General features: G+C 42.7%; 1 protein-coding gene across 6 annotated transcripts in view; it reads right to left on the bottom strand.

Moving 5' to 3' along the window:
- Window positions 1-19399, bottom strand: part of PTPRM (protein tyrosine phosphatase receptor type M) — a 900933-nt gene that overhangs the window by 284324 nt on the left and 597210 nt on the right. For all 6 annotated transcript variants that reach the window (XM_088469672.1, XM_088469673.1, XM_088469674.1 and 3 more), the window contains one exon: window positions 3719-3851. In XM_088469672.1, the coding sequence (XP_088325798.1) occupies window positions 3719-3851 (133 nt within the window). The remainder of the gene's footprint in view (window positions 1-3718; window positions 3852-19399) is intronic.

Below are 19399 nucleotides of genomic sequence, written 5' to 3'. Positions count from 1 at the left end.
GAGGGCAGTGCGGCTGCTTGTAAGCGTGAAGGCATTGAACACATATCAGTTTAGCTGGGTACATACCCCGATATGTCTGTTCACAGACATATCGCATCTGCTCTGCAGCACAGCAGATGGCCGATATATCTGCAGATATATCAGCCGACCACCGTACACATGCTGCAGGGACTGCTGGTGATTGACTTTTTAACCCTGTTGACCTATTACCTCTCTACCTTCTGGTGTCTATCTACTGACTGTCTTTCTAGATACTGTCTTTTTGTCAATCCACACCCAGTTGATCCAGTGAGATCAATTATCTTTGGAAACTCAGACACAAAGAAATCCTGGGGTCGATATCTACATGTTTACTACAACTGGGAATAGGTAGCAGGAACCCTTCATTCCATATTCTCAACCCCAGGGTCCTGTGACGATACAGTAACACAATCCATACTAGTAACCATCTAGTAACACCCCAGAGTTTTTGATCAAAATGTTATACAATATGCTTGGTCTAAAATATCTGCCTTCACCAACAGTGCCAAATTCTGCCCAATATCCTTAATGCAATAACTTGTACTTACTGTAAGTAGTAGATACAGAACACAACACTGATTGGCTGATGCAGAGTTTGAAATAACATAGCTCAAAGTACAATTTCATAGAAAAATAGAGTATTCCTGCATATGCAGAACTGTAACATCGCCAGATACATACAGTATGTGCCTAGTTTACTACAAGTCATCATCATTAATGGGTATTTGCACCTGCCCTATACTAGGTGCAAAAGATACACCTCCTAGCGGGCATACATAGGCATATAAACGCTTATATCCTGGTCTGCATGGGCTGTACTTTGACTATGTGACAGTGCCCATCAAATCCTGGTTCCTTATCGCCACATGTAAGTGTGGATGTGCTGGTAATGTTTCTAACTCTGCGTTCTCGCAGCTGAGTGGGCTCACTTGCTGAGGCGGTGCAGAATGACTTCAGGCAGGATAAACTTGTGTAAGCTCAAAAAAGAAAACTTTGCTGACTGCTTCTTTAATACATGGGAGAGTTATATTGACGATCTTTCCCCATTGCTTAGGGAATAACTTTGGCGATGTTTCCAGAGTGGTATGAAACGCGTGCGTGTTCCCAAGACCCTCCAATATCCACTGATATCATCTCTATCCAAGTTGCCGGTGGTATGTAGGTTTGAGTCCAATTATTTCCTGTATTTATCAATATGTGAATAATGTTGATATTATAGTGTTATTTCTTGATATATAATGCTGATGTTCTTTATGGTTTATATGTATTTTTTTATATATATATTGTCTATTTCAACTATGTTGTGTCCATTGTTGAATAAAGAAAAAAATTGTTAAAGAAAAAAAAACTTGCAAACGCTCAACTCTGCATCTATCTGGCACAGAACCATAGTAAAGACTGAGAGCTCCCTGAGTCACTGGTGAGTACTTACCACAACAAGTGATATATGCATACATTTTAAAGTTTATCTAAGCAGAATGTGTCTAGCTTTGAGGAAAAGTTCTTTTTAAAAAGAGGGTGTAAATGTTCTTCCAGTGTAACACCCTTGATAACTGATTGCCATTCCATGCTAAAATTATTGTACTTCATACAGAACTCACTCTATCTAGTCCAAGAAATGGGATATATTATATGATTTTCATTAACAAAGCCATTATAAGCTGTGTTAGAGGTCAATGCTACACGTACACTATGGGGGAATTCAATAAGCCGCAATAATGTGGTCATTTTTCACACACTAAGTTTTTGCGCCCTTTGCAGGCGAATGCCACATATTGCGTCTATGCGCGCACCCATTTTTCATGCAATTCAATTCCAAAAGTCACAATGCTGTATTTGCACGATATTCTTCCTGGTTTTACCAGTAATAAATATAGGTGAAAATGGGAAAATCTGTCTGTAACCCCAAAAAAGGCAAAGTGATATAGGATAACAATATAGAAGCTTATTAGTGGCACTAATAAAAGTATTAGGCTTCTTAAATTGTATCAAATGGCTGTTTTATACATATTTCTAAAACAGTCAAATAATGATAGAAAGCAAGTGTTCTTTTTTTCAAAATAAATATGCTTTTAAATTGGGGATACATAAAAATGTCTATAAGTATATATTTATGTAATGTATAGCCACTTTTAACCACTTAACTGACACATTTTTTTCATCATAACTGCACAGAATTTTTTTTTTTTTTATTTAAATTTAAAGACTATTTAAAAAAATATAGTAAAATATTTTATAAATATATATATATATATATACATATATATATATATATATATATATATATACAGGGGGTGTTTTGCAGCCCCCCCAACCCCTGTGTTCATAGGCCCCATTGAATTTCAGTTCCCACACAACATTCAAAACAGCTCCCGCCCAGTATAAAAAAAGATCACCACCAATATACACCCCCATCCCCCTATTGGTAATAAGTCCACTGGCAGAGCCCCACAACCTTACTCCCCAGGGACAATGGGTTCCCAGGTTAGCACCCCCCTCTCCCCATAGACATCTCTCTATAGATGTCCCCCCGTTCTCCCCCTTCCTCCGTGCCTAGCCAGCCCCCTCACCTTTGTGATTCATAGTGCAGCGTGGTGCAGGGGGTACTGATAATCATTCCCCCCTTGCTGCAGCTGATTTCTGCACATGAGGAGTTTAGCTTACCGGTGCACTTTTACTGTAGGCCCATGCGCCCCAGAGTGGCGTTCACATGGCATTCAGGGGTGTGATTCTGGCATCGATGTTGCTGCGGTCACTGCAAGGGGGCCAGAACAGAAGGAAAAATCTGTTCTACACTCATACAGAATGGATCTCCTCTGCAGTCGTTGGGAGACAAAGTGGCTGGTGTGCTCGCATGTAATGTGACCTTGCCAGTTGAAGCACTGCTGGCTTCGGTCGCAAAACATACGTTAAGTGGTTATAATACCTTCAAAATACGCCTCTAAGGCTGGGTGCACACTAGATGATATGTCGTCCAGCAGATAGGACAGACATACCGGGCACATTGTCTAGTGTGTACCCACTATGACGCTGAAGACATCCTCCATCAGCCCTACATGCAAGGCTGATGGGGGATGTCGCTGCCTGCATTGGCAAGTGTGTATGCACTTGCCGATGCCAGGTCCCGTCGCTGACAATGTCGAGCTGGGTACACATCGTCTGGTGTCTACCCAGTATAACACCCATCTGCAATCTTGAAAACACTTGTCCCATTCATAAAGCACCATCATACACCTGTCCCAAATCAATTAACCCATTTTCCTGCACTTTGCACTTTTTCACCCTAAAAATTACATGTCATTATTGGCCAAATTTATTTTTTGCCCAATTAGTCATTAAGGAGGGTGCCCCAGTGGTTCCTAACCAAGTCCTGAAATTTTTACCTTGAAATAGGGATTTTCCCCAACATTTCACCTGCACAGGAAGTGGTGAAAACTTTTTGCGACTTTATGCTATGGAGAATTTGCATCCGCAAAAACCGTGGCTAGTAGAATAGAGCGATATGTACAAATTGGTACGGTAAGCCTTTTTTTGTGTAAAAGAAGACTTATCGCGTCTAATTTCCCCCTAAGTATTTATTGCAGTCGACACTGTAAATCCCTAAGATATTATGTTCATGGTTACTCCACCGGCTTTAGCCTTTATCAATGAATAATACAGTATCACTGTGCAATTGATAGATCAGTAAACAGCCCACCTTTTCTTCATCACCAAGACAATGCCGAGGAAGATAATGACAAAGAGAAGAATCCCTGCAATGACTCCGGCAATTTTCACAGTGTGATCAGACTGTTTTTCAGGTTCGGGATCTGGTTTACGAGTTGCAGCTCCTGGTCAGGCCATGAATTTTAAAAAAGAAACACAGAAAATAAAAAAAACATGTTAATACAAAAAAGGGCAAATATTCTCTGTAAAGTGCTGCGGAATATGTGTGCGCTATATAAATACCTGTTAATAAATGAATAAACATACTAAAGAGTAGAGATAGAAACATAAACTTTTACCAAACTGGTGAAGTCATCGGGCCATATATAATAGGGTTGAGAGTTTAGAAAATGTGAGAGTTTTCTCACACTTTTTAAACTCGGCCAATGTAATAAAGTCCAAAAACAAAGCAGAGCAATCTCGCATGTTTTTCAGACTCAAAAAACTCTCTTGATTTAAAATCTCATCCAGATGTTTTCCCATTTTGAAGATAAAACTCGACCAATGTGAGAGTTTACTGCTAAACGCTCACATTTTCTAAACTCTCACCCTATTACATATGGCCCATCATCTTTGTTATACAGTAATTATTTGTTTAAAGGATATATCCACCCAAAAGGTACAAATGCAATTACCAGTTGCCCTCACCCCAAAGAGCAGAGCCATGGTGGCCCTATGCCTAAAGCCCTCATGTTGTCAAATGAAAAACCAGAACACCTATGTAACATGATGTTTGCTCCGTCCATACAATCCAGCGTATGCGTCCTTTTAGGTTCTCAAATATGGTGCAAAGGTTATATGTACCTATTCTCACCGTATTGTTAATATGAGTTCATCAATAGTATGGCAAAATATATATATGGAGTTAAACATTTTGTGTGGGTGAAAAAAGTGTACTTTATGGGATAAAAAAGCCACATGAGACCCCTATGATAGGAGCCTCTGCCATATGGTAACATTACCCCCTGATAGGTGAGTGTAGGTGGCTGTGACTATAAATGTACTTTTGGGATAGACATAACCATTAGCAAAGATGGTAAAAACAGATAGGCGATGATGGATGAACTGCCAGCAATGGAAAATCAGGAGAGCGATAGAAAGAAGAACCACAAGGAAAGCAAGCATTCCTGGGCCAATCGCTTAGCGTAATACCAGTGCAGTCCGGGCACAGGGAAATATGTATGGCCATTCAGTTTTCATTTCTAAAATGTCTTTCTTCTCTATCGTGTATATAAATTATTTGGTTTTGATTAAGCTAAACAAGAAACAATCCTTATCAGCACGTGTGTGAGGTGATCTGCCAACAAAGAAATAGTAAATTATAGTGCATGGTTATCTTAAGTTTTCAATTTATTTATTTGACCACTTCTCCACTTGCTGGGGCCCTATGGCTCATATTTATTTAATAGGATATTGGGCTAAATAATGCAATTTGATAGTATTAGATTATTTTCATGTGATGTTTAATAAAAAATAATAATAATAATAATGGTCATAGGTCCCCTTTAATTTTTTAATAAGAGAGAAACTTTTAAACTAAAGGCTGGAAAGTTAACAAAAATGTGAATCACATTGGGAGGTTAATAAGGGACATCTATGGTACTTGCGTCTTAGTAGCAATCGGAAGCGACAAACTGCTTCAGCAGATTGCACTAATTAATTTGATATGTGACACTTGTATATCTGTGCGCCACGGAGTCTGTATATGAATCACAATGGAACTTGGCGAGGAAAAAAGCAGCAGCCTCTGCATTGTAGCACTTCGTATACAGATTCCGACTCAGTCGCACACAGATAAGTGTTTTGCATATCAAATGAATCAGTGCAGTCTTGTGAAGCTGTTTGTTGCATCCAATTGAAACTAAGGGCATTTTCAATTAGGGGTGAAAAGTCCCGTACTTTTCACATGCTGGGCTTTTCGCCAACATCGCTGGTTTTCCATGCGGAAAAGTATCGCGCTCGTCCCCGCTTATCCCCGTAATCAATTCCAAATCAGCGAAAACAGAACCCGGCGAATTTGAAACCAGCAAAAAGTCCTGTCAGATTTGGGGAAATCAGCCTGACACCCCCACAGGCTGATTTGCGTGCCGGGGAGGGGGCGCTGTGAGCCCCTCAGTCCGGTGCAAAGCCAGGGGGGGAGCGATCAGTGTGAGATCAAAGGCATAGGAGACTGCTGCAGCTGCGAGCAGTCTCCCACTGCAGCCCAGCAGTGTGTGCTGGGCTGCTGTCAGGTAAGAAGGAGGGGGGCGGTATCGGACCCGGGCCCCCACCGGGCCCCTCCTGCAAGCCCGGGTAAATAGTGCCTGGTCCCCCCCTTTCGGCGCCCCTGATGACGCAAGCAGAGTCCCATGAGACATAGGGCCTGATTCTCTATGGATCGCAGCTGTGATCGCAGCTGTGATTACGCACGCAGACCTGCTGCGAAAATATGATAATGTTTGCAATCACAATGCCATCGCAGGCAAACATAAAGACGCCCACTTCCCCTTACTCAAATCCGTAATACATTGCAAGTCTGCGAAAACATTGGTACCATCAAGTAACAACGGAGCCTCACGCACAAATACACAAGATCAGACCTTACTCAGAAATTGCTAACCTCATCACACGCAGTGGGAGCTCAAGCTGTGTATGCCAACACAGTGCATGCCCCTGTAACAGTGTTCAAATAAACTGGCAAGCCTGCGTTTCGCCTATCACCCTCCCGTCAACATCCCCAAACGCTCACTTCCTGTCAATCACTCTGCAATGGGTCTGCATAGTCTCTGTGATCACAGTGATTCCTTTGCGCACGCGCACTGCGATGTATACACATGACCAGTACGCAACAATCGGCCGTCTGCGTGTGTAAACGCAACAGCGATCCATAATGAATCAGGTCCATAGTGCGAAGAGAAGGACTGTTTGGCGTGACTGCAGCAATACTGTATGAGAACACTTCTGTATCATTCTTCATGAATATTACATTGGCAAGGGAGTGCCTCAGTTATGTAAGTGATTAGAAGAGAATTGATTCTGCATTTTCTTGAGTATTACATAAAGTGACTGCCTGTACTATCAGTAATGTATGCTTTCATTAGCCATCTGGAAAATAAAGTATTAACCACCTTTAGAAACATTCTGACAAAAATTGGCACAGACCCTGTTTTGTCAGCCGCTGTATAAGTAAATTCACTAAAATCAGATAGTTTTTCTGTGTTACAAATATGTTTACAATATACTTACAAACACTGGATTCAATTGGATGATAAAAAAATGTGCCCAGTGAATGTGGTAAACTCCACCACATGTCACTGTGACCCAGTACCAGCATTAGACAGCATTACGCATGTTCCATAAAGTGGCCTAGATCTGTAACTCATACAGGGCTAGATTCAGAGATGGGCGCAGTTAGAATTGCTGTTGCGTATGTGCTAAAATATGCAAAATCAGCATGAGGTGCATTGAATTAAAAGATTCCCACTGCCGGTTCCTATGATCCACTGCTGTGTCCGAGGACTTAGCATCGGATCAACTGCGTGACCAATGGGTATCTGAATAACCCTCAGGTTAATCAGGACGTCCAGTTACATTACGCAGCTGGGGCCAGTGAAGCTGCATCCACTGGCTTCGGTGTGTCCAGACAACTAGGCTGACATGGCCTTGTTTTCTGTAACGCTTCCTGTCGCTGCCCCCCAAACGCCAGCAGCATGTCATTCAGCTGCAGTGTTTGGGGCACTGCGAGCAATATCGCAGCCCCAGATGCGCAGTTCGGCTTCTGTGCAAGCGCAGATTTAAAAACATCATAGAAGTGCGTAAACATCGACTTTACATACATCTCAGAATTAGGCCCATAGAACCGAGCACGTTTTATCATGCAAAACAAATTTAGATCATCTCATGCTGTCTTGTGACAATGAAACTGCATTAATGATATAACTGTCCGGGTGCGCTCCCTCTGCATGATTTGCTGGACCATTTTCCCTTAATTACTTTTCTAAGCGAAGCAGTAATTCTATAAGATATTAGCTGGAACACCTGGAAACGTGTGATAAGCTCGTTTACCATGCATTTCACCAGCAATTGTTTTTCAGCACAATAGCCTATTTTTGCCTTTGGAAATTTAAATCTAGGTCACATCTGGTAGTCAAAAGACTCCTTCTAAGCAATTTATTCACAAAGTGGGAAGCAGCTGAGGATCACACCACTGGCACCCACATTTAATATCTGCCTAAATGAGATAACCAGTGCCTTGCAGCAGCTACTGACTTAGCTTTTCCCAGCTCCCTTATTTCTACAGTCCTGTTTACACTGTTTACTGTATAATGTGACGGAATGTCAAATCCATGTCTGATGGAATATCCATTTCCTTCTCTAAATGAGTTTAAGATGAAAAATATAAGGAATGCAATGTTCAATTCGCTAAAGTCAATCCTTTCCCTTGTAGTTTTTTCACCCAGGCTTCCAATTTTTTAATCAAAGTGTGACAGTATTCATCATGTGAGGTGTCACAAAGAAGAAAAAGGGTTTTGAAAACTGGAATTTCCTTCAGAAAATCAGCAAATAACCCATGTTTGGCAGACTTGCATGCTGCCTATCAATATGCCGAGATCACTCATGCACATTCACTTGGTTTCTGTGACGTACAGCAGAATAGGTGACATGACAAGGCTGCATTTTGTCTTCACTGCCTCCGTGTGTTTACTATACTGTTAGGTTTATGTAATAACGTGGCACTAATAACATAATGGTAATAAAGCAGTAAGCAATCACACATAACATGGATTATAAGGACTAAAATTAGTATCTTATTGCTTATAGCACAAGTCAGAGAAACTACAATATTTCACTGTAGCAGAACTAACAAGATACATTACATGGAAATATCAACTGTTCTTCTACTCATCACAGCAAGAACATCTCTATGCTGAATTCTGGTAAACCTAACATAACTATTACAGTCTGATATTTCCCCCTATCTGAGCAGGATAGTATAACTTCACTGATGTGCACACTGGGCATGGGCTCACCACTAATGTTGCAGCTGTATGTTACAAACATTTTCATGAAACTGTACTATAGTTCTTTAAAAATGGATTCCCACTTTACAAGGTTCACAAATGATATAATTAAACTAGAAGGTGTCCCCAGTTTAGCGCTGTATGCATAGGCAAACGCAGGGGGGGGGTTCTGTCTGCCTGGAAACCCCTCTCCCCATCCCACAGCATGACCACAATAGAAATAGTAATATAATAGATTGTTGCTAGTGCTGCATGTTCTTCTCAGTATCACAAATAATTAGCACCACCTGTGGATCTTTTAACATGTATTAGCCAGTAATAAATAACCTGTGCACAACTAGAAGATCTGGAAAACATGCACTGTTAGAGATGCACTGCTATAGAGCCCAATATGTACATATACAGTATGTCCAGGGCAGTGCTAGGTTCTTCTGCTGCTCCTCTTAGCTCCCGGACTTGCTCCAATAGTCTGGAATGGTGCCCACATCTAAAATAAAAACATTCTGCTCAGACAGGATGGCCCTACTGCCGCATCTAATGGCTTACTGTGATCGCTGGTCCTGTATATGCTGGAATTATGACACACAATACACTTTGTATGACACTTATTAGAGCTGGTTAAGTACTAGTTCTGCCCTTTTCATTGACAGGCCACACTCACTCTTAAATTAAGACCTTGGAAACCCCCCTCTGGAAATCCTGCGTTTGCCACTGGTATGGCTTTATTTTTTCCCCTCTCTCTCTACTTTCTTCTCACTCTCTTTAGCACTCCCTCCACTTTTTCTCCTTCTCTCTCCCCCCCTCTTACCTCATCCCTCTCTTCCACTAATTTTTCTATTTCTCTTATCAGCACTTGCTTTTTTTATATATATTATCCTTAGTATTACTTTTTTGCTTTTAATCTTTTCTATTGTGCTCTTTGAAACTTCCTCGCTTTTTCTTTCTGTATATGACCTGTGCATTGCTGTGTGCCTTTTTCCTTTCTTCTATACTGTTAAACATTTTTGGTTGTAGATTATATTGTCAGGTTGATTAATTTTTTAAGAGTATCTGTGTGTAAAAATGTGTCATAACGGAACCCTCTTGTGTGACATCACTGACACTGGTGGGAGGGGTCAGAGTGTAAAATATGTCATAACGGAACTCTCTTGTGTGACATCACTGACACTGGTGGGAGGGGTCAGAGTTCATGCCAACTGCCACTGAACACCAAAGTGATGACATCATGTTTCATCTCTCTCTCTCTCTCTCTCTCTCTCTCTCTCTCTCTCTCTCTCTCTCTCTCTCAGAATGTGTATATGAAGATAGATAGATAGGTAGATGGATAGATAAAATAAATATTTCAATCCATCTCAGTATGTTGTTTGATTGTTTTTGTTTACAAATATAAGCAACAGTTTACAACTGTTAATTTATGATATGGCAAACTATGCTTTAGGGGCAATATGTTGGAGGTCGCGCGATACAGATGTGTCCAAATACATCTTACTTCCTTCCACGTTAGACAGCCTTTCTAGTCGCACCAGTCTGTGGCATGACTCGGTAGTGCCGAATAATCTTTTCATGCGACTTTTTACCTTCAAATGCATCTAATTCACAGTGTTGAATATAGAACGCACAAGCAGATTCTGCTGATTAAAATGATATGCGGCATGCCTATATTCTGTCTGCGAATGCAGCTATATATGCATGCGAAATGCTACGTCACAGTGTCACAGCCACTCACACTGTAACGTAGTATTTGCAGTTCTCTCATGCACCTACTTTGAGCTTTACAAGGAATGCCCAAGTACTCAAACTTTGTTGCAAACCTCTGCTCCTTCCTGAACTTATGTGGTACTGTAGAAAACACTGCACCCCTATCAAAATACAGATAAACAGCACTACTAAAGAGGATACTACTACACACCGTACCTTGGCCCCTTTGCAGTCTGGTCTATGCAATTTATGCATTAGATAGGGAATTGGTATGAAATACCGACCGCTTAATAGCCACCGGTTCTCATACCGACGTCGGAAGCCCGAAGGGAGGACATCCCGACAGCGGCTCATAAGAATCCTAACCCTCCCATGCCCCCCCCCTAACCCTCCCTTGGTGGTGCCTAACCCTAAAACTCCCGAGATGGTGCCTAACCCTAAATATCCCCCAGGGTTGCCTAAACCTAACCCCCCTTTCCGCACCCTAAACCTAACCCTCCCAGGGTGGTGCCTAACCCTAACTCCCACTTCCCCTAGCCTAACCCTAAGTTCCCCCGGGAGTGCCTAACCCCAGTTTACCTCGTTCAGGATGCTGGCCATCGGTATTTTGGCGTGGGGCTAAAGATAGGCATCGACATTTCAATGCCTATCTTTAGTCCCGGGTCGGCATTCCGATGGCCGGCATTCCGACACCCGGCATTCCGGGTGGCGCTAAATTAACCGCATCCCTTGGACAGTTTGCATTCTTACAATGCACTGTATTTTTGGCAGCTCTTTTTTATTCTTTCTTCTGATTTCCTTTAGTTTTAAGGGTACTTAACACATTGAGCTGTTGGTGGGTTCCATGGCACTTACTAGGTGGAGGTTTACCAGGTTCACACAGTTGAACACAAAATGGCAATTAACACATTAACTTAAAAGAGATGTTAAACTTTTAAGTAAATATGACATTAAAATTAACTTAGTTTCCTTGTTAATGACATTTGGATATGAACCTTTTATCTAAAACAAAATATTCTTAAATAAAAAGAAGGAATGAACAGCCACATTGAGACTGATCAAATTACAGGATGAGTCTCGCATATCCAAATATTCCAAAATACATTAATTTTTTTTTTAGCATGACCTTTACTTTCTGATGGTTCAATGTACACAAACTTTGTTTAAGGCACAAAATTATTACAAATATTGTATAAAATCACCTTCAGGCTGTGTTTATAAGGTGCATATAAAATATTAATGCATTCTGTGTTTAGATTTACATCCCATTCCCAAGATATCTCATTATGGAGGGTATGCAAATATTCCAAAATACGGAATATTCAGATATCCAAAATAACACTGGTCCTAAGCATTTTGGATATGGGAGACTCAACCTGTAGTATTGTAGAAGCACATGTTGCTCTAAAGCTTGATTGTTAGATATCGGGCATCATAACTCTGCATTATCTCAATCAGAAATGATTGCACTTCATCCTTAAAGCCTTAATGTCTATGAAAGTCCACATGTTTACATTTATAAAGGCCAGACAGAAAGCCTGGCACAAGAATCGCAAACCTCCTACAGTAAGTGCCCTGTCTTCATCAGGATAGTCCAAAATAGTGAATCTCAAAAGGAGTAAAGTTATGTCCCAAAGTTGGTGTTTTGAGGTAGATCAGGGTGAGGTTTGGGTGGATCTGAGGCATTGCTTATTTTGTCCTAATTTTTGCAGGGCTTATTGTTGGAGTTATTAATTTAGTCAAAGCAAATATGCCCCTTTTAACTGAAGTAAAGACATTTGAGTGAAATGGAAATTTAAGGTTATTTATGGTGGTACAATGTGCAGATGTGACATCACCAAAATATTTGCAGACAGTGCACCTGTTCATTTAGAAGTGCACATGACCTTGTTTGGCACGCCGGGGGGCACTTATCACCACTAATGGATAGATACAATGACCACCTAAGGGCTTCATCTATAAAAAGTTGTTGAAATTTTGTTTACTGCATTATTTTAAAGATCAAGATGGTGTAAAAATTACATCTCCCGGTTGGACTTTATCGATATAACCCATGAATACATTATAAAACACAAACATGACAGCAGTATTTACTCAGCAAAGACTATTTCTTATGAGTGTTTGATAACGTTTAAATGTGCTAAAGTGTTCTGTGCAAATGTGTTACCATAAAACATCTACTACGTGAGTATATACAGTATAGAGCTAATACCAAAGTCCTGATCTTGGTACAGTAATACCACTTTCACACAGAAGAACTTCAAAAACCCAGCTTTCACCCAGCATTTGATGCACAGTTTTATTTTGCCGGTCCCAGCCTGTACCTCCCTACACACAGAAAAGCAAATTGCCGGGTCAAGCATCTGGACCTGATAATTTGTGTGAAAGGGTCAACCAGGGTTTAAGTCCTGGGAATTTTGACCATGTTGACCCTTTTGCACAGGGAAATGACCCGTGTTGATCCACAAATTACCGGGTACTGGAAGTGACGTGAGTGAGGGCGGAAGTGCAGTTCTATGCCCATAAAGGCCATCTAAAGAAGAAAGTTGTACCCTCGCGGGCTCTCTTCGCTTCGGGCTCGGTGGCTCACTACAAGGTTATATTCCCTCTCTATGCCCACATGGATGGTAGGGAATGACGTTGGACAGTGGCGTCCTGTCCGCGAAGGGAATCTTGACACTACCATTAGTGACTGCCAAAGTCATGCTTTACTATTTAAAACCACAGTACATAACTACACTACATAACTACAGCACATAACTACAGCACATAAAGACATCAGTACATTAAAAAATCCTATATTTCTGTGTTCAACTGTGAAGTAGCTAAATAATGTCTAACTTTATAACATGTTTCTTGAAAAACCCACACAAAATTACATAAACTCTTTCACTCATTTAACTGTCAAATACTTGCCTCAGTTAACTCAAAAACCTGCAATTTTTGTTTTGTTGTGTTAGCCGGTGTTCTACAGGCTAAATAAGTAACTCTGTTCAGAAGCTTTCAAAAAGACTATGTAAGGATAATGATTAATTTGCAATAAGTGCCAGGTGATTTCTAGGCATGATCTTACATCCACATATCTCCATTTCACACGGGAGATGGCCTACCGAAAGATGGGTGTGGCCTTATGACAAATAGGTGTAGCCACTGCTGATCTGGGTGCGGTTTAAGGGGATCTAGTTAGAGTCTGAATTGCCCTGAAGTTCCGGTCAGATATGTTGTAATGTTTACAAATGGTTAAATAGGGAACAGTATATAAATGTTGTACTAGGACAGACTTCTGTTCAGAGACTCACACACACAGCTGAGCAGGCAAGTAAGAAACATAGACCATACCTACCAAACATCACAGAGCTATGAAACCCTCATAAAGATGAGAGGACATTATGGAGAGCACAAGTGGAGAAGTTACCAATAGCAACCAATCAGCTGCTACCTATAATTTAATGTACTAGATAGACAGTAGCTAGAAGATGATTAGTTGATATTGCCAACTTCTCCACTTGTTCTCTTTCTTAGGTTTGATACATCTCACCCTAAGGGCTCTATATATTAACATTATTTTTACTAAAATAAAGTGAAAAAGGGTGTTTTCACACCCTTTTCACATTATTTTAGTTTCACCAAAAGTCACTAAAGGGCAATTGGAGTAGAATTCGTAAAATTCTACTCCAACCCCTAAGTATCACTTATTTTTAGTAAGCAGATTGCATTTCCCATAATTGTAATGGGAAATGTGACCTGGCCAAAGTTACTAAAAATAAATTGTGAAAGAATACCGGGGAAAGCCCTGTGATAATAACGCCACCTGGAGTTGGCGTTATCCAGGGTCTCCCCCGGTTACCGGACTCCTGCTTCGCTCTGACGGGAAGAGCAGAGCCTGGAGCCGGCCCCAGTGATCAGCTGTGTGGTCTAAACAGACCACACACTGATGCATCGCAAAAAGAATAAAAAAAAATAGTACAAAAAAAAATCAACTTACCTGACTCCAGTGACCGGAGTTCAGCTGGTCTCTCATACTGCACTGTGGCCTGGTCATCAGGTGACCGGGTCCCAGTGCAGTATGGGATGTCAGCTGACCGGAGGACATGGAGGACATCACTGGAGCCCAGATTATGCAGGTAAGTGTAATTAAGGGAGAGGGGGGTCATGGGGGAGGGGGGTCCGCGGTCGCGGGCCTTGGCGACGGAGCGGGGCTTAGCGCCGGGGGGTAGCAGCGGCAGCCGGTCGGCGTATGGCACTTGACACAGTATTTTTTGGCGAAAATACTGTGACTAGTGTGCCGAGGGGATTCGCAGGGACAGAGCTTTCTCATAAGCTCTGTCCCTGCAAGGGATTTGTAGTAAATCCCTGTGATATTGCCTGAATTCGCAATGCGAATTCACTCGGTAATATCACACTACAATCTGCATTACCAATGCGGATTGTAGTAAATAGAGCCCTTAGTGTTTTCTAGTATACATTACATTAATATCCTAATATTTTTAACTCACTTGTTGTGCTTTTCAGACTCCTGATGTTACCAAGTTATGGGACAGATGGAATACAATCCTGTAATCTATTTGGGAGCTAACTCCAGGACAGTGGAATGTTGGGAACCTTTAGCTGGGTTCACACTATACAATATATTATGCAATCACACTTTTCGCGACCAATCTGCATGACCATCGTATAGTATGTAACCCAATCTATCATTTATACACGTCGTTCATCACATCTTCCCATCTGATGTCCTGCATTTTAGATGCGATGTACTGTACGTCATCATATGGAACGATGCAGTGTACTATGTGCTGCACGTAAGATTGTATGATGCAATGTACGATGTGCTGCACGTCAGATGGGACAAGGCAATGTAAAATGTGCTGCACGTCAGATGGGATGATGTGATGTATAATGTGTTGCACGTCAGATGGGATGATGTGATGTACAATGTGCTGCACGTCAGATGGGATAATGTGATGTATGATGTGCTGCACATCAGATGGGATGATGTGATGTTCAATATGCTGCACGTCAGATGGGATGATGTGATGTATAATGTGCTGCATGTCAGATGGGATGATGTGATGTATAATATGCTGCACGTCAGATGGGATGATGTGATGTATAATGTGCTGCACGTCAGATGGGATGATGTGATGTATAATGTGCTGCACGTCAGATGGGATGATGTGATGTATAATGTGCTGAACGTCAGATGGGATGATGTGATGTACAATGTCTTGCACATCAGATGGGATGATGTGATGTACAATGTGTTGCACGTCATTTGGGATGATGTGATGTACGATGTGTTGCACGTCAGATGGGATGATGTGATGTATAATGTGCTGCACGTCAGATTGGATGACGTGATGTGATGTATAATGTGCTGCATGTCAGATGGGATGATGTGATGTATAATATGCTGCACATCAGATGGGATGATGTGATGTATAATGTGCTGCACGTCAGATGGGATGATGTGATGTATAATGTGCTGCACGTCAGATGGGATGATGTGATGTATAATGTGCTGAACGTCGGGTGAGACCATGTGATGTACGATGTGCTGAATGTCAGATGGGATGATGTGATGTACAATGTCTTGCACATCAGATGGGATGATGTGATGTACAATGGCCCTCATTCAGAGCCGTACGCTCTGAGCAGAGCACACGCTCTGAATGAGGGCCGGCCTCCATGAAAATGGAGCGTCCTCCTGGACGCTCGTATAGCTGTGGGTCACCACCCACAGGCTATACGAGCGTGCATTTTGATGGCCGCGATGGTCGTGACCATCGTGACCATCGAAACTGCGAGCCGGAGCCTGCAGTTGAGGTTTTCAACCACAAGCTCCGGAGTGATTTTGGCTCTATCAGAGCCAAAATCACTCCCACTGACATCACTAGTGATGTCAGTGGGCCGGCTTCTGACGGGAGGCGTTCCCGTGGGAACGCCCCCGTCAGGGAGGCACGCCCCCGGCACGCCTACCAAAGGGGTGTGCTGTCAATCAACATCGACAGCACGCCCCCTTTGATCAGACACAACGAGCGAAGGACTTTCCTTCGCTCGTCGCGTCTGGCGCATGCGCACGACGGAGCTCCCTCCGTCGTGCGCATGCTCAGTCCAGAACATCGACCCACTTGCGAGCGGACAGCCGCTCGCGAGTGGGTCTGAATCAGGCCCAATGTGTTGCACGTCATTTGGGATGATGTGATGTACGATGTGTTGCATGTCAGATGGGATGATGTGATGTATAATGTGCTGCACGCCAGATGGGATGATGTGATGTATAATGTGCTGCACGTCAGATGGGATGATGTGATGTATAATGTGCTGCACGTCAGATGGGATGATGTGATGTATAATGTGCTGCACGTCAGATGGGATGATGTGATGTATAATGTGCTGCACGTCAGATGGGATGATGTGATGTATAATGTGCTGAACATCAGATGGGACCATGCGATGTACGATGTGCTGCAGGTCAGATGGGATGATGTGATGTACGATGTGTTGCACGTCAGATGGGATGATGTGATGTATGATGTGCTGCACGTCAGATGGGATGATGTGATGTACGATGTGTGGCACATTAGATGGGACCATGTGATATATGATGTGCTGCACATCGTGCAGTGTGTACGTACAACCACACAAAGGGCCTGATTAAGAAAGGTACGCTATACCGATATTTTCGCAGTCGAATGATTTTATTGGTAAACTGCACGTGTCTGAGTCGCACTGCGCATGGGTCAAGGAACATTATCATTGATGTTTGCAGCAACTTTTTACCTGCAGTGTGACTGACAGTCAGGGAGTATTTGGGGGAGGTAACAGGGAGTGGCAGCAAAGAACGCAGGTGTGTCTGATTCAGACCTGCTCGCGAGCACGCGGGTCGATGGTGCCCTAGTGCACATGCGCATGTTGGAGGGAGCTCCATCGTGCGCATGCGCGAGACCCACATAGCGACAGCCAAGCTGTCGCTATGGGTCTCGCACCAAAGGGGGCGTGCTGTCGATGGTGAGTGACAGCACGCCCCCCTTGGTGGTATTGCCAGGGGCGTTGCTGCCCAGACGGAGGCGTTCCCATGGGAACGCCTACCGTCTGGGGCCGGCCCCACTGACATCACTAATGATGTCAGTGGGACTGCTTTTGGCTCTGATAGAGCCAAAAGCACTCCTGGGCTTGCGGCAGCGAGACCCTACAGCAGGATCTCGTCGCAAGCCCGATGGTCGCGATGGTCTTGACCATCGCGACCATCTTTTTGGCCGCTCGCATAAGCTGTGGGTGGTCACCCACAGCTATGCGAGCGGCCAGGAGGCCACTCCAATTTTAGGTAGGAGGGCCCTGACTCAGAGCGAGCGCTCTGGTCAGAGCGTCCGGCTCTGAAACAGGCCCTCAGTTCCCACTGCCATTATGAGTAGCCAAAGGGTTTGTACGCAGATGCTTGGACTTGCAAAGTCGTAGGTGGGCATCGCAATACGAATCCCGATGGCTACGACACTTGCATATTTTCAAAAGTAACTGTGTACACAGATGCAGCGGTTACAACCCTGAATCAGGCCAATAGTGTACAGGAGCAACGATTAATTGGATATGATCACCTGACACAATATATTGTATCATCATTCAGCATAGTGTGTATGCTCAAATTCATGTGTTCTGGGATCGTATGGTAGTGAAATTGTAACGACCGTTGCCTAGTTTGTTACATCGCTCAGGTGGATTACCCTTATTTACACTGATCGGGGATTTTAAATATTTTTTATTTTAAAACTATTCAGGATCAGGATTCATGCAGTCTGTTTGTACAGATTTTTACTTCAGTCCTAAAAGTACAGGGACTGAAAGGAGAATTGGAATTGGAAGAGAGACAAAGGAAAACCCAAAAGCCCACAGTGGCCCACAGCATATTTGCCAGCTCAACTTTGTAGGGAAAGTTGGGGCTAGTCACCCTATGAGGCGAGGAGAGTCTCAGGTAGCCTCAGTCTTGTCTACTGGCCTGGGCCACAACTTCCTAGGAAGATGTGAACTGGGATGGCGCCAATCTCGCTCTGACATACTTCAACACATATTAAATGCAAAATGGGGACAAAAGAAGTCCCAAACAAACCACAACCCCACGTTGCCTAAATGCACCTCTTTGTATGAGGCTACACATTTGGCTATTGGGTGGTATGCATAAATCCCTGTGCTGTAAGAATCCTGTGCACCAGGTTTACACAAAGCATTATGATTTTGAAAGATACTTTAAGTGCCTTGGCCACAGAGGAGTAGCGTGGAACCATGGCGTCCGGACAGAGTGCATGTCGTAGCGGCCCCCTCACTGTACTGACCTGTGCCAGTGGGGTATGGTCAGCCTGTGGGGGGGAATACTGAAATGAAGAGAAAAACAGCAAAGAGTGGCAGTATCATGCTGGGCATTGAGGCCCCATTGGGGGAATAGAATGCTTCGTTGATGCACTATCTGACATTAAGGGGTAGCTCCTTTGGCCCTGCTTTATTTATGTATAGCACTTTTAGGGGAATTCAATATGGAGCGAAAACGCATTTTTTTGCGTTAATATCGCACCTATGACGTCATTATCGCAGGTTTTAGTTTTACACTGTATTCAATTTCAAAGACTTTTCGCAGGTTCGAAAAGTCTTTGAAAAAAAACGGGGATACAGTAACTTTTCACCACTGAATAGGTGGTGAAAAAAAGTGCAGAATTGGGATTTAGGGGTGCAGGCTTAAAAAAAATAGCCTGCACCCCTGGGAATGACATTTAAAAAATAACTGTGTCAAAAAAAGTAAAAAAAAAATAAGACAACCCCAAAAAATTATTTTAAATATTGGGGTGAAAAAAAAAAATGGGAATAAATTGTTTAACAATAGGGAAATAGGTTCAGGGCTATTCTGCAAGTATGCGGCAGGTGTTTTCTAGAATAGGCTATTAGCGGCAGGTGCACAAATGCAGAATTTTTTAAAACTTACTTTAGGG

This window comes from Taudactylus pleione, unplaced genomic scaffold (genome assembly GCF_031769625.1).
Source record: "Taudactylus pleione unplaced genomic scaffold, aTauple2 ptg000093l, whole genome shotgun sequence".
NCBI classification, from domain to species: Eukaryota; Metazoa; Chordata; class Amphibia; order Anura; family Myobatrachidae; genus Taudactylus; species Taudactylus pleione.
The sequence above is the reverse complement of the archived record's forward strand: the minus strand, read 5'-3'. Positions and strand labels throughout refer to the sequence as shown.